The 16,226-nt window shown below is 41.4% G+C and overlaps 1 protein-coding gene across 3 annotated transcripts in view; it reads left to right on the forward strand.

The window, feature by feature from the left end:
* LOC124002974 (transmembrane channel-like protein 5) overlaps window positions 1–16,226 on the forward strand; it is a 32,613-nt gene that overhangs the window by 5,642 nt on the left and 10,745 nt on the right. For 2 of the 3 annotated variants that reach the window (XM_046310845.1, XM_046310844.1), the window contains exons 4-11: window positions 979–1,056; window positions 2,541–2,657; window positions 4,277–4,379; window positions 6,411–6,492; window positions 6,916–7,176; window positions 7,366–7,514; window positions 12,127–12,313; window positions 14,962–15,114. In XM_046310845.1, coding sequence (XP_046166801.1) covers window positions 979–1,056; window positions 2,541–2,657; window positions 4,277–4,379; window positions 6,411–6,492; window positions 6,916–7,176; window positions 7,366–7,514; window positions 12,127–12,313; window positions 14,962–15,114 — 1,130 coding nt within the window. The remainder of the gene's footprint in view (window positions 1–978; window positions 1,057–2,540; window positions 2,658–4,276; window positions 4,380–6,410; window positions 6,493–6,915; window positions 7,177–7,365; window positions 7,515–12,126; window positions 12,314–14,961; window positions 15,115–16,226) is intronic. The other variant, XM_046310846.1, reaches the window with a different exon arrangement.

Here is a 16,226-nt window from a genome sequence, read left to right on the forward strand (position 1 = left end):
CTGCCTGGTCATTTCTCCACGACACAAATATTACACCTAATAGCCTATTCAGGGAAAGAAACAGGCTTGTTTTGACTAATTGCTGAAAGTAAAACAGGCCTACAGCACAGAAAATCAATTTCGGGTAAAATTGAAGAGAGAAAGTGTGATTGATCACGTTTGGCCTGTTATGATTATAACATTGTTGCACTGGTGCATAGCAAATAGTTGTACAGGACATAGCCTAGATGAGCACAGTGAAAAATAAGACAAAGAAATTGACAAGGCAATGAGATGCTGTAAAATATGTGCAGGCTCGGCGTTTGTTGTTCAATTGCTACATTTAAATACGAGTTACTATATTATTTTTCATTTGGCCTAGATGTACATTGAAATATTATTTGCAGTTGTCACTATGACAATGAACACACCCTGAAAGCACTGGTCTGAACCAGTATCTGTGCGTTAGACCTCGTGAACGGTCTGAACCAGTATCTGTGCTTATGACCTCGTGAATGGTCTTGTGTTACCACCTTATTAATAGGCAGTGTGCAGTAGAATGCGTTGATCAGTTTATTGACAGGTGCAGGACAATACTCGAGAAACGTTCATCTAGTGTGGATGCTCACCAACGTTTTATAGTTATGTAGACTATAGTTTATCGTTATAGTTATTGGCTTTGTGGAGGCCCTAATCTCATACACAACACAATTCACGTAATTATCACAACATAACTACTAGTAGCTCTATCTAACGTTTGAGAACATGAATGAAATACATATACAATTACACTTACACTTGTTTACTTGACTCTTATACTCTACAAATTGACTCCTTCAACTAATTTACTCTAGCAAATGTGCCACGTGCACGCTGCACTAGGTAAGTAAAGCAGAAATCTAATACATCACTTCCGTTGTTTGGCTGTGCCCATAGCAACGTTCGAAAATTAGGTGGATGCAATTAATGAATCTAGTGTTCGTTCTCCATGATGTTCAGATCACAGCGGGTACCAGATCGATCAGGCAACGCATTATGACACAACGCCTCCTGTACGACTTCCATCTGCAACTTCAGGTACTGTTCAAACCACTTCTAAAGCACATACAGTATTTTACTCTCTATTTACTTCCTTACTTTACTTCTTTAGCTTTCAGTTGGTCCCTTTGATCATAAAAACCTTTGAGGTTAGTTGTTGCACTATCCTTGCTACAGGCAGTTAGATTTGGGTACGTCATTTTAGGCGAAAATTTAAAGAAAAGGGTCAGATCCTTAAGATGATGATTTGACGATCCAATGTCTAATTAAACATTACCCAAAGGTAAACAGGCAGCACAAGGAAGTTGGCAGAAAAATACTATCCCGGGAAACTACGGTGCTAACAGTTTACAGGGCTGCATTGATTAGGGCAAAACGTAGCAAAACATTTTTCAACGAAACGTAACAATGAGCATTTATTTTTGGACAAGTCCAGGTAGTCCCGCCCTGTTTCAGTCTGTTTTCTTCCATTTGTTGCTTAATGAACACAATCCAGGTAATACGGTCTAACGTTTGGCCGCCTTCCAGTTCTCTGCTGCCAGTGACTGGAACAAATTGCAAAAATCACTGAAGCTGGAGTCTTATATCTCCCTCACTAACTTTAAGCATCAGCTGTCAGAGCAGCTTACCGATCATTGCACCTGTACACAGCCCATCTGTAAATAGCTCACCCAACTACCTCATCCCCATATTGTTATTTATTTTTTGCTCCTTTGCACCCCAGTACCTCTACTTGCACATTCATCTTCTTTCATTGTCAGCTAGTCATGCTACTGCATTTGGCAAAAGGATGTGAAACATAGTACAGTCTTAGAAAAAAATATGCTATCTAGAACCTAAAAGGGTTATTTGGCTGTCCCCATAGGAGAACCCTTTGCATATAGGATAACCCTTTGAAGAACCCTTATTGGTTCCACGAAGAACCCTTTTGGATTCAGGTTCTACATGGAACCCAATGGGTTCTACCTGCAACCTAAAATGGTTCTACCTGGAACCAAGAAGGGTTCTGCTATGGGGACAACCTTTTGGAAACCTTTTTTTAACCACCTCTAATTGATTTGGTTTAATCAAAGTTGATCATCAGTGGCTAATGCTTATTTACACATTGTAAATATTGACTCACAACACACCCATGCAATGTGATTAGGGGTCTCCCCTTTCAAGCCAAAACCAATTCCCTGTGCAATCAAGGACCGTGTCAGTGCGTGAACCAATAAACCATGATGTATTGTAAGTTGTGTGTGCATGCCATTCTTTGTATGTTCACTTGTTTGCACTGGAATTATGGGAATGAATTGTGTTTGCCAAGTCAATGGGTGGACATGATCTGAAATGAATAAATAGGATGTGTAGTGCTTTCTATTAGCTTAACATATTATATATCCTCCGTATTGTTAGTGCTGATAGTAAGCCTATATGATGGATGACTTTCTATTCGTTCAACACACGTTATTAGGCTCATAATTCCTCAGTAATAGCTAGGCTGTCAGCTGTGTTTAATTAGATGTCCTCGTGTCTCCCAGGTCATGTTTCGATGAGGTTCAGGGGGTCGAGGAAGATGAGTCTATTCCCTGTAGGAGAGGCTGCTCTGGGCAATCTGGGCCTTTCTGAGGACGACATCAGGAATGAGATGGAAAATGGTGAGGGATGAAGAATGGAGAGCCTAGGGCACAGCCATAGAAATTAAATTACTAGAATTGCATTCCTATGGGCACAACAATGCCTGTCCATTCTCCTTGTAGAAATATGTTTCTCTTTTCAATCGGTTCAGGACAATGTTATCCATAATGACTTTATAGCTCAATCCTAACCCTACCTCACTTCTTATCCTAAATCACAATGACAAACTCATATATTATACTTGCTCTTGCTGCTCGTGAATCTCTGATGCACCTCTATGCAGACGACACCATTCTGTATACTTCTGGCCCTTCTTTGGACACTGTGTTAACAACCCTACAGGCAAGCTTCAATGCCATACATCTCTCCTTCCGTGGCCTCCAATTGCTTTTAAATACAAGTAAAACTAAATGCATGCTCTTCAACCGATTGCTACCTGCACCTACCCACCTGTCCAACATCACTACTCTGGACGGCTCTGACTTAGAATACGTAGACAACTACAAATACTTAGGTGTCTGGTTAGACTGTAAACTCTCCTTCCAGACCCATATCAAACATCTCCAATCCAAAATTAAATCTAGAATTGGCTTCCTATTTCGCAACAAAGCATCCTTCACTCATGCTGCCAAACATACCCTTGTAAAACTGACCATCCTACCAATCCTCGACTTTGGCGATGTCATTTACAAAATAGCCTCCAATACCCTACTCAACAAATTGGATGCAGTCTATCACAGTGCAATCCGTTTTGTCACCAAAGCCCTATATACTACCCACCATTGCGACCTGTACGCTCTCGTTGGTTGGCCCTCGCTTCATACTCGTCGCCAAACCCACTGGCTCCATGTCATCTACAAGACCCTGCTAGGTAAAGTCCCCCCTTATCTCAGCTCGCTGGTCACCATAGCATCTCCCACCTGTAGCACACGCTCCAGCAGGTGTATCTCTCTAGTCACCCCCAAAAACAAATTCTTTCTTTGGCCGCCTCTCCTTCCAGTTCTCTGCTGCCAATGACTGGAACAAACTACAAAAATCTCTGAAACTGGAAACACTTATCTCCCTCACTAGCTTTAAGCACTCAGAACAGCTCACAGATTACTGCACCTGTACATAGCCCACCTATAATTTAGCCCAAACAACTACCTCTTTCCCTACTGTATTTAATTAATTAATTAATTTTGCTCCTTTGCACCCCATTATTTGTATTTCTACTTTGCACATTCTTCCATTGCAAATCTACCATTCCAGTATTTTACTTGCTATATTGTATTTACTTTGCCACCATGGCCTTTTTTTGCCTTTACCTCCCTTCTCACCTCATTTGCTCACATCGTATATTGACCTGTTTATGCTGTATTATTGACTGTATGTTTGTTTTACTCCATGTGTAACTCTGTGTCGTTGTATGTGTCGAACTGCTTTGATTTATCTTGGCCAGGTCGCAATTGTAAATGAGAACTTGTTCTCAACTTGCCTACCTGGTTAAATAAAGGTGAAAAAAAAAAAAAAAAAAAAAATACATTATATTATGTATTATTATATTATAATTTTTTGAATTATATTACAGCTCTGATTTTAAAGGCATACTATGAATCATAACCTCACAGATCTGTCTTATCATGTCTTTGTCCAACAGAGGAACAGAACTTGGTCCAAGAGCTGGTTGCTATGTCAACGAGGGACAGAATCAAGGCCATCCGAGACCTCCCTATGAGCTTTGTTGACAAGAAACACATCAGGTACAGTTGAAGTCGGAAGTTTACATACACTTAGGTTGGACTCATTAAAACTCGTTTTTCAACCACTCCACAAATTTCTTGTTAACAAACTATAGTTTTGGCAAGTCGGTTAGGACATCTACTTTGTGCATGACACAAGTCATTTTTCCAACAAATGATTACAGACAGATTATTTCACTTATAATTCACTGTATCACAATTCCAGTGGGTCAGAAGTTTACATACACTAAGTTGACTATGCCATTAAACAGCTTGGAAAATTCCAGAAAAGGATGTCATGGCTTTAGAAGCTTCTGATAGGCTAATTGACATCATTTGAATCAATTGGAGGTGGACCTATGGATGTATTTCGAGGCCTACCTTCAAACTCAGTGCCTCTTTGCTTGACATCATGGGAAAATCAAAAGAAATCAGCCAAGACCTCAGAAAAACAATTGTAGGCCTCCATGAGTCTGGTTCATCCTTGGGAGCAATTTCCAAACTCTTGAAGGTACCACGTTCATCTGTACAAACAATAGTACGCAAGTATAAACACCACGGGACCATGCAGCTGTCATACCGCTTAGGAAGGAGACGCGTTCTGTCTCCTAGAGATTAATATACTTTGGTGCGAAAAGTGCAAATCAATCCCAGAACAACAGCAAAAGACCTTGTGAAGATGCTGGAGGAAACAGGTATAAAACTATCTATATCCACAGTAAAAATGAGTCCTATATCGACATAACCTGAAAGGCCGGTCAGCAAGGAAGAAGACACTGCTCCAAACCCGCCATAAAAAAGCCAGACTACGGTTTGCAACTGCACATGGGGACAAGGATCTTACTTTTTGGAGAACTGTTTGGCCATAATGACCATCGTTATGTTTGGAGTTAAAAGGGGTAGGTTTGCAAGCTGAAGAACATTATCCCAACCGTGAAGCATGGGGGTGGCAGCATCATGTTGTGGGGGTGCTTTGCTGCAGGAAGGACTGGTGCACTTCACAAAATAGATGACATCACGAGGATGGATATTTATGTGGATATATTGAAGCAACATCTCAAGATGTCAGTCAGGAAGTTAAAGCTTGGTCGCAAATGGGTCTTCCAAATGGACCCCAAGCATACTTCCAAAGCTGTGGCATAATGGCTTAAGGACAACAAAGTTAAGGTGTTGGAGTGGCCATCTCAAAGCCCTGACCTCAATCCTATAGAATATGCGTTGGCAGAACTGAAAAAGCATGTGCGAGCAAGGAGGCCTACAAACCTGACTTAGTTACACCAGCTCTGTCAGGAGGAATGTGCCAGAATTCACCCAACTTATTGTGGGAAGCTTGTGGAAGGCTACCTGAAATGTTTAACCCAAGTTAAACAATTTCAAGGCAATGCTACCAAATACTAATTGAGTGTATGTAAACTTCTGACCCAATGGGAATGTGATGAAAGAAATCATATCTGAAATTAATCATTCTCCCTACAATTATTCTGACATTTCACATTCATAAAATAAAGTGGTGATCTTAACTGACATAGAACAGGGAATTTTTACTAGGATTAAATGCCAGGAATTGTGAAAAAACAGAGTTTAAATGTATTTGGCTGAGGTGTATGTAAACTTCCGACTTCAACTGTATAGCTGTCATGTCACCGTCATAGGTCCAAAAGTGCCTGTTTTCTTTCAGTTTTACTATGGAAAGTTTAACTTATTACCAGGGGTAGTAAAATAAGTACTATGTACAAGGGTAGGTTGGGCATCGAGTGTGCAGTTATGTAGGCTTGCGATGTGAGATCATTGGGGAGAATAGTCACACACACAGACACACACACACACCTTCTTGCGGTATGCAGGTAAGGACGAAGTGTTTACCATAAGCGCAACGCATCGGCCAAGTCCAAAGTTTACAGCCACACAGCCAGCCAAGAGCACTGTGCAACTTTTGACAGGTCATATATTTTTATGAAGAGATAACGCTGTGATGCGCATATGTTATTATCATACGCTACATAACTGTATCAGACTGTAATCTTTATGTTTGTTTGATCTCATATCTCCTAGGGGCCAAGTGTTGGCGTTGAAATCATTCAAAAAGTCCCGGCAACTGAACTGCTTTGCAGACTGTTCAAAGACTGTCTCACTGGTGAGCAGTTTGACTCTCTGACATCTTTGTGTCTCTCTGTGTGTCCTCCTGTCCTGATGCCCAACTTTACTTCCTGTGTGTCCTTGTACTGCACAAGCAGTGTCCTATTAGACTATGGCAAAGAGCCAACCACAGGAAGCGTTGCAATCACTAAATCATTATGCCTTTTATGAGCAATACAATTTGCCAGGGGGACATTCTGTCTCTGCATTCAGCGACACTTGAATATTGGCAAAAGCAGAAACAGACTGCCACCATGCAGGCCATACAATAACTTTCTACTTACATTGAACTGTTCCATCATCCACATCCTCTATTGACAATTACACCTATTCTGTGACAGCTGTGCTATGAAATCTATGACAGTGCATTTGTGACATATAAGACCCCCACCACTGTTCTCAGACCAGTCTTCCCCCTCAGGCGTTCCACAGGTGCGGTGCTAACATGACTTTAGCCAAGCAGACCCTGGAACTGTGGCGGGGTACCATGAAGGAGGTCGGGGGTAAATTTGGCACGGGGGTCCTCTCCTACTTCAAGTTCCTAAAATGGCTGCTGATGTTCAACATCTTCTCCTTCCTGGTCAACTTTGGTTTCATCACCATCCCCCAGCTCATCTATCACCCCACGCCAGACATCCCCGCTGGGGTCAGCTTCAAAGGGCTAGAGATACTGACCGGAGCGGTTTGTTGTTGTTAACTATTCACGCTACTTCTGGTAGAGGCTTTTGAGTGAATCATTCCATAGCAGCATACGCTACGAATCTGATCAACATATTTGTTATACGACACCCCGTACTGTAAAGTCAGCATACAGTGAACAGTTACTGTGTGGTAAAAATGTTTTATTTTGATGTATACATTTTCCCCACAGGGTTATTTCAGCCACACAGTGATGTATTATGGCGGCTACAGTAATAAAACACAAGGGACAGGGGGCCGGTCTGAGTACAACATGCAGCTGGCCTACTTCTTCACCATAGCAGCCTACATGGTGTTGTGTGGAGCCGCCCTCATCTACAGGTCAGTGTGGGATGAGACTGCACAGTGATCATGTAACAGTAACGTTGTATTGACCACTATTAACTCTGCTTTGGACTGTCATTTATGTCATGCATGGTTTGGTTTCCATGTGCTTCTTCATTGGTTTCAAGAGCCAGTAAATCATTGATCAAAGCCAGTTGATCTCACATGTATGATGTCAAATCCACAATGCCATGACATTCACATCACACCTTTATATATTTATTTAACCTTTCCTTCATGTTGTAATAGTGCAGTAAAGGGACCCTTGTTCTCTCTCTTTCTCTCTGTCTCTCTCAATTCGATTCAAGGGGCTTTATTGGCATGGGAAACATATGTTAACATTGCCAAAGCAAGTGAAGTAGATAATATACAAAAGTGAAATAAACAATAAAAATGAACAGTAAACATTACACTCACAGAAGTTCCAAAAGAATAAAGACATTACAAATGTCATATTATATATATATATATATATATATATATATATATATATATATATATATATATATATATAGTGTTGTAATGATATTTAAATTGTTAAAGTACAAAAGGGAAAATAAATAAAAATAATAATAAATAAAATATGGGTTGTATTTACAAGTGTACGAGTCTGCTGTTAATTATAATGCAGACTATTTCCCCAAGGTTGCTGTTGACACATAGTTATTGGGGTCAAATTTGTCTCCACTTTTGTGGATTGGGGTGATCAGTCTCTCTCTCGGTCTCTCTGTCTTTGTCTGTCCGTCTCTTTCTGTATGTCTGTCCATCTCTCTCTCTCTCAATTCAATTCCAATTCAAGAGCTTTATTGGCATGGGAAGCACATGTTAACATTGCCAAAGCAAGTGAAATAGATAAGAAACAAAACTGAATTAAACAATACAATTTTTTTATTTACATTTTTATTTTTTTATTTAACCTTTATTTAACCAGGCAGGCTAGTTGGTTATGATATCGTTTAGGACCTTGAGCGTGGCTGAGGTGCAGCCATGACCAGCTCTGAAACCAGATTGCATAGTTGAGAAGGTACGAGATTCGAAATGGTCGGTAATCTGTTTGTTAACTTTGCTTTCAAAGACCTTAGAGAGGCAGGATAGAATAGATATAGGTCTGTAGCAGTTTGGGTCTAGAGTGTCTCCCCCTTTGAAGAGGGGGATGACCGCGGCAGCTTTCCAATCTATGGGAATCTCAGACGATATGAAAGAGAGGTTGAACAGGCTAGTAATAGGGGTTGCAATAATTTCGGCAGATAATTTTAGAAAGAGAGGGTCCAGATTGTCTAGCCCAGCTGATTTGTAGGGGTCCAGATTTTGCAGCTCGTTCAGAACATCAGCTATCTGGATTTGGGTGAAGGAGAAGTGGGGGAGGTTTGGACGAGTTGCTGTGGGCAGTGCAGGGCTGTTGACCGGGGTAGGAGTAGCCAGGTGGAAAGCATAGCCAGCCATAGAAAAATGCTTATTGAAATTCTCAGTTATAGTGGATTTATTGGTAGTGACAGTGTTTCCGAGCCTCATGCAGTGGGAAGCTGGGAGGAGGTGCTCTTGTTCTCCATGGACTTTACAGTGCCCCAGAACTGTTTTGAGTTTGTACTACAGGATGCACATTTCTGTTTGAAAAAGCGAGCCTTAGCTTTCCTAACTGCCTGTGTATATTGGTTCCTAAGTTCCCTAAAAAGTTGCATATCACGGGGGCTATTCGATGCTAATGTAGAACGCCACAGGATGTTTTTGTGCTGGTCAAGGGCATACAGGTCTGGAGTGAACCAAGGGCTATATCTATTCCTAGTTCTACATTTTTTGAATGGACTATGCTTATTTAAGATGGTGAGAAAGACACTTTTAAAGAATAACCAGGCATCCTCTACTGACAGGATGAGGTCAATGTCATTCCAGGATACCCGGGCCAGGTCAATGAGAAAGGCCTGTTCGCAGAAGTGTTTAGGGAACGTTTGACAGTGATGAGGGGTGGTCGTTTGACCGCAGACCCATTATGGATGCAGGCAATGAGGCAGTGATTGCTGAGATCTTGGTTGAAAACAGCAGAGGTGTATTTGGAGGGCGAGTTAGTTAGGATGATATCTATGAGGGTGCCCGTGTTTATGGATTTGGGGTTGTACCTGGTAGGTTCATTGATAATTTGTGTGAGATTGAGGGCATCAAGCTTAGATTGTAGGATGGCCGGGGTGTTAAGCATGTCCCAGTTTAGGTCACCTCGAAGCACGAGCTCAGAAGATAGATGGGGGGCAATCAAATCACATATGGTGTACAGGGCACAGCTGGGGGCAGAGGGTGGTCTATAGCAAGTGGCAACGGTGAGAGACATGTTTCTGGAAAGGTCCATTTTTAGAAGTAGAAGCTTGAATTGTTTTGGCACAGACCTGGATTGTAAGATAGAACTCTGCAGTCTATCTCTGCAGTAGATTGCATCACCGCCCCCTTTGGCAGTTCTGTCTTGGCGGAAAATGTTATAGTTAGGGATGGAAATTTCAGGGTTTTTCGTGGTTTTCCTAAGCCAGGATTCAGACACGGCTAAGACATCTGGGTTGGCAGAATGTGCTAAAGCAGTGAATAAAGCAAACGTAGGGAGTAGACTTCTAATGTTAACATGCATGAAACCAAGGCTTTTATGGTTACAGAAGTCAACAAATGAGAACACCTGGGGAGTAGGAGTGGAGCTAGGCACTGCAGGTCCTGGATTAACCTCTACATCACCAGAGGAACAGAGGAAAAGTAGGATAAGGGTACGGCTAAAGGCTATAAGGACTGGCCATCTAGCACGTTTGGAACAGAGAGTAAAGGGAGAAGGTTTCTGGGCACGATAGCATAGATTCAAGGCATAATGTACAGACAAAGTTATGGTAGGAAGAGAGTACATTGGAGGTAAACCTAGGCATTTAGTGATGAAGAGAGATATATAGTCTCTAGAGACGTTTAAACCAGGTGATGTCATCGGATATGTGGATGGTGGAACAACATGGTTGGTTAAGGCATATTGAGCAGGGCTATAGGCTCTACAGTGAAATAAGACAGTATTCACTAACCAGGACAGTAATGGACAAGGCATATTGATATTAGGGAGAGGCATGCATAACCAAGTGATCGTATGGGTCCAGTGAGTGGTTGGGCTGGCTGGGGGCACGGCGATTCAGACAGTTAGCAAGCCGGTGCTAGCAAGCTAGCGGTTAGCAGGCCGGGGGCTAGCAAGCTAGCATAAGGGCCTTAGAGGGACGTCGCGATGGGGGAAAAGTCTGTTTTTGCCTTCTCATGCGGTGACGTCGATAGACCAGTCGTGGAATTAGTAGGGTTCCAAGTAGCAGAGGGTCCAAGTCCAATTGGCAAAATGGGTATAGTGGTCCAAGAAACTGGCCAGTGGATCAGCTAACAGTCATATATGTTATAGATAGCTAGCAGGCCGCGGTTAGCAGAATGGTCCTTCAGGGGATGTCGAGCCTGAGGGGCCTGTTGAGATCCTCGGGCAGATTATGTCGGTATTCCAGTTGTGAAGGATCGGCGGGGTTCCGTGCCCCGTACCGGCAGTAGAAGGTGTCCGGATATTGTAGCCGAGGAGTGGGCTTCAGGAGTAGCCCAGGAGCCCTAGCCGGGAGATGGGTCTAGCATGGGCTAGCACCAGGCTAGTTGGTGCTTGCTACGGGACGGAAACGTTAGCCAGGAGTAGTCAACCCGGGTTGCGGTTAGCTAGCTGCCATGATCCAGATGAAAGGGTTCAGAGTTTGCAATAGGAATCCGGGGATATGGAGAGAAAAATAGGTCCGGTATGCTCTGGTTTGAAACTCGTTGTACAAACTGGCTAGAGCTTTCCGACCTAAGGGTTAGCTGACTGATAGCTGGTAGCTAGTTAGCTAGCTAGCTTCAGTTGAGGTATTCCAGTTTGGAGGTGAATAGAAATACTTTAGAAAAAAACAGATCCACACCACATTGGGTGAGGCGGGTTGCAGGAGAGTATTTTGAAGTTGAGGTTTAGGAAAAATATTAAAAAGAATCCTAAGGAAAAGCTATAAAAAGATATATACATGATACGAGACAAGACAAAGACGTCTGACTGCTACGTCATCTTGAATTCAAAATTAACAGTAAAAATTACACTCACATAAGTTCCAAAAGAATAAAGACATTTCAAATGTCATATTATGTCTATATAATATGTTGTGGCGATGTTAAAGTACAAAAGGGAAAATAAATAAACATAAATATGGGTTGTATTTACAATGGTGTTTGTTCTTCACTGGTTGCACTTTACTTGTGGCAACAGGTCACAAATCTTGCTGCTGTGATGGCACACTGTGGTATTTCACCCAGTAGATAATGGGAGTTTAATAAAATTGGGTTTGTTTTTTAATTATTTGTGGATCTGTGTAATCTGAAGGAAATATGTGTCTCTATGGTCATACATCTGGCAGGAGGATGGAAGTGCAGCTCAATTTCCACCTCATTTTGTGGGCAGTGTACACATAGCCTGTCTTCTCTTGAGAGCCAGGTCTGCCTACGGCGGCCTTTCTCAATAACAAGGACATGTTCACTGAGTCAGTCACAGTGGTCAGGTATTTTGCCACTCTGTACTCTCTGTTTACCTCCCCCCTCTCTCTCTCGGCAGCATGGCCAGCTCGTTCAGGAAGAAGTATGTCCTTGCAGACTCAGGCTTGGGTGGCGCCTGGCAGCTCCTGTGTAGCTGGGACTTCAGTGTGACTAACGAGAAAGCCGTACGACAGCGCAAGAACAATCTGCGCATCCAACTCAAGGTCACTTTCACTGTAATCTCGGAAACCAGAACCAAATCTTGTGTGAGCTGGCAGGTTATCAGTCTTTTACAAGCGACTAATGTCACTGTTTTTGATAAACTATTACTGTAGTTTTGTTGACCTCATGGCCGTATCATTATTGTAGCTTTGTTAACTTCATTGTCATATCATTACTGTAGCTTTGTTTACTCATTGCCATATCATTACTTTAGGTTTGTTGACCTCATGGCTAGATCATTACTGTAGCTTTGTTGATCTCATTGCCATATCATTACTGTAGCTTTGTTGATCTCATTGCCATATAATTACTGTAGCTTTGTTGATCTCATTGCCATATCATTACTGTAGCTTTGTTGATCTCATTGCCATATCATTACTGTAGCTTTGTTGATCTCATTGCCATATCATTACTGTAGCTTTGTTGACCTCATGGCTAGATCATTACTGTAGCTTTGTTGATCTCATTGCCATATCATTACTGTAGCTTTGTTGATCTCATTGCCATATCATTACTGTAGCTTTGTTGATCTCATTGCCATATCATTACTGTAGCTTTGTTGATCTCATTGCCATATCATTACTGTAGCTTTGTTGATCTCATTGTCATATCATTACTGTAGCTTTGTTTACTCATTGCCATATCATTACTTTAGGTTTGTTGACCTCATGGCTAGATCATTACTGTAGCTTTGTTGATCTCATTGCCATATCATTACTGTAGCTTTGTTTACTCATTGCCATATCATTACTTTAGGTTTGTTGACCTCATGGCTAGATCATTACTGTAGCTTTGTTGATCTCATTGCCATATCATTACTGTAGCTTTGTTGATCTCATTGCCATATCATTACTGTAGCTTTGTTGATCTCATTGCCATATCATTACTGTAGCTTTGTTGACCTCATGGCTAGATCATTACTGTAGCTTTGTTGATCTCATTGCCATATCATTACTGTAGCTTTGTTGATCTCATTGCCATATCATTACTGTAGCTTTGTTGATCTCATTGCCATATCATTACTGTAGCTTTGTTTACCTCATGGCTAGATCATTACTGTAGCTTTGTTGATCTCATTGCCATATCATTACTGTAGCTTTGTTGATCTCATTGCCATATCATTACTGTAGCTTTGTTGATCTCATTGCCATATCATTACTGTAGCTTTGTTGATCTCATTGCCATATCATTACTGTAGCTTTGTTGATCTCATTGTCATATCATTACTGTAGCTTTGTTTACTCATTGCCATATCATTACTTTAGGTTTGTTGACCTCATGGCTAGATCATTACTGTAGCTTTGTTGATCTCATTGCCATATCATTACTGTAGCTTTGTTTACTCATTGCCATATCATTACTTTAGGTTTGTTGACCTCATGGCTAGATCATTACTGTAGCTTTGTTGATCTCATTGCCATATCATTACTGTAGCTTTGTTGATCTCATTGCCATATCATTACTGTAGCTTTGTTGATCTCATTGCCATATCATTACTGTAGCTTTGTTGACCTCATGGCTAGATCATTACTGTAGCTTTGTTGATCTCATTGCCATATCATTACTGTAGCTTTGTTGATCTCATTGCCATATCATTACTGTAGCTTTGTTGATCTCATTGCCATATCATTACTGTAGCTTTGTTTACCTCATGTCCATATCATTACTGTAGCTTTGTTTACCTCATGTCCATATCATTACTGTAGCTTTGTTTACTCATTGCCATATCATTACTTTAGGTTTGTTGACCTCATGGCTAGATCATTACTGTAGCTTTGTTGATCTCATTGTCATATCATTACTGTAGCTTTGTTTACCTCATGTCCATATCATTACTGTAGCTTTGTTTACTCATTGCCATATCATTACTTTAGGTTTGTTGACCTCATGGCTAGATCATTACTGTAGCTTTGTTGATCTCATTGCCATATCATTACTGTAGCTTTGTTGATCTCATTGCCATATCATTACTGTAGCTTTGTTTACCTCATGTCCATATTATTACTGTAGCTTTGTTTACCTCATGTCCATATCATTACTGTAGCTTTGTTTACTCATTGCCATATCATTACTTTAGGTTTGTTGACCTCATGGCTAGATCATTACTGTAGCTTTGTTGATCTCATTGCCATATCATTACTGTAGCTTTGTTTACCTCATGTCTGTATCATTACTGTAGCTTTGTTGATCTCATTGCCATATCATTACTGTAGCTTTGTTTACCTCATGTCTGTATCATTACTGTAGCTTTGTTGATCTCATTGCCATATCATTACTGTAGCTTTGTTTACCTCATGTCCATATTATTACTGTAGCTTTGTTTACCTCATGTCTGTATCATTACTGTAGCTTTGTTGATCTCATTGCCATATAATTATTGTAGCTTTGTTTACCTCATGTCCATATTATTACTGTAGCTTTGTTTACCTCATGTCCATATCATTACTGTAGCTTTGTTGACCTCATGGCCAAATCATAACTGTAGCTTTGTTACAAGAAAGAATGTAATATCGCTGAACAAATCCCACATTTGAGAGACTAGATAAATGTCCAGTACTTGTGACTCAGGACTGATCTGCTCTTCCATACATAGAATACTCTGCTCTCTGACTTGTTAGGGGGCCCAAATAGGATCTCTCTCAGATAACCAACTGTGAAATAACTTTGAAATAATGTTTCCATTCCCCTCCAGGAGTCCTTATCAGAAAAGGTCCAGGTGGCCCTGCTACCTCTGACAGAGAGGCTGAAGCACTATGGGGTCTTCCTGGGTACCTGGCTCCTCTCCACGGGCATGGCCTTGGGCTGTGGCGCCAGTGTCTACTTCTTGTGTCAATATGACACATGGGTATGGTACATTTTATTAACTTTCATATAACCAGGAAGTCCCATTGAGGTCAGAAGAACTCTTTCCCAAGGGAGACCTTACATAAACATTGTGACACGATGGCACGTTGCTTCCTTATAAAACGTGTGTTGTTAATGTATGATCCGGGGATCAGCTGACCCTGATCCATCTAAGTATGATGAAGACCAGGCGGTGATTAGTTGAATCAGGTGTGTTAGTGCTGGGCTAAAACAAATGCCTGCACAATGTGTAGCTCCGGGACTAGTGTCTATGACCATGGTATAAGACATACCCTTGTATACAGTAATTTGAAGTGTGTCATTGTGTCTGTGTGCACCTGAGCATATCTGAATCATATAGCATCAATACAATTCTACTTTCCTGGCTGTACAAGGTGTGGTCTTTATAATGGTGTTAGTGTGATATCGTTGCTACACTTCCACCAAACTATTATAATATTTTTTTTTTTAAATTTAACCTTCATTTAACTAGGCAAGTCAGTTAAAAACAACTTCTTATTTACAATGACGGCCTACACCGGCCAAGGCCGGACGAAGCTGGGCCAATTGTGCGCCACCCTATGGGACTCCCAATCACAGCCGGTTGTGATACAGCCTGGATTTGAACCAAGGTGCCTGTAGTGATGTCTGTGGCACTGAGATGCAGTGCCTTAGACCGCTGCGCCACTCGGGAGCACCTAAGACTTACCCTACACCATTGTGTCACCACTGATTTATTGTTAATGGAAGCTCAAGTGTTTGTGTTTCCACCAGGAGTGTGACGATAAAGACTTGGGGAGAGCAGAATCAACAACATCTGCATCATCAAGACTGTTGCTTTGTGACAAGGTGTTAAAGTCCACAGTTAGCCATTGTTGTGTAAATGCCAGCTGAAAAGTATCCAGGGCCTTGGCTCCAAGTCAAAGCATGTCAGCCGGAGACATGGCCCAGTGAGACATGGGTGCCGGCCTGCGTAGATGGAAACAGAAAAATCTGAACCTTTTGTGTAAAACATCGGGGTAAATCTCAAATGCAAACTGGACACTTTATCTTGCTAAAGCTGTGATTGATTATGTCCAGACTTCAGTGTCTTATCTTTTCTCCAGGCTGGTT

The sequence above is a fragment of the Oncorhynchus gorbuscha genome, linkage group LG18, assembly GCF_021184085.1.
Source record: "Oncorhynchus gorbuscha isolate QuinsamMale2020 ecotype Even-year linkage group LG18, OgorEven_v1.0, whole genome shotgun sequence".
NCBI classification, from domain to species: domain Eukaryota; kingdom Metazoa; phylum Chordata; class Actinopteri; order Salmoniformes; family Salmonidae; genus Oncorhynchus; species Oncorhynchus gorbuscha.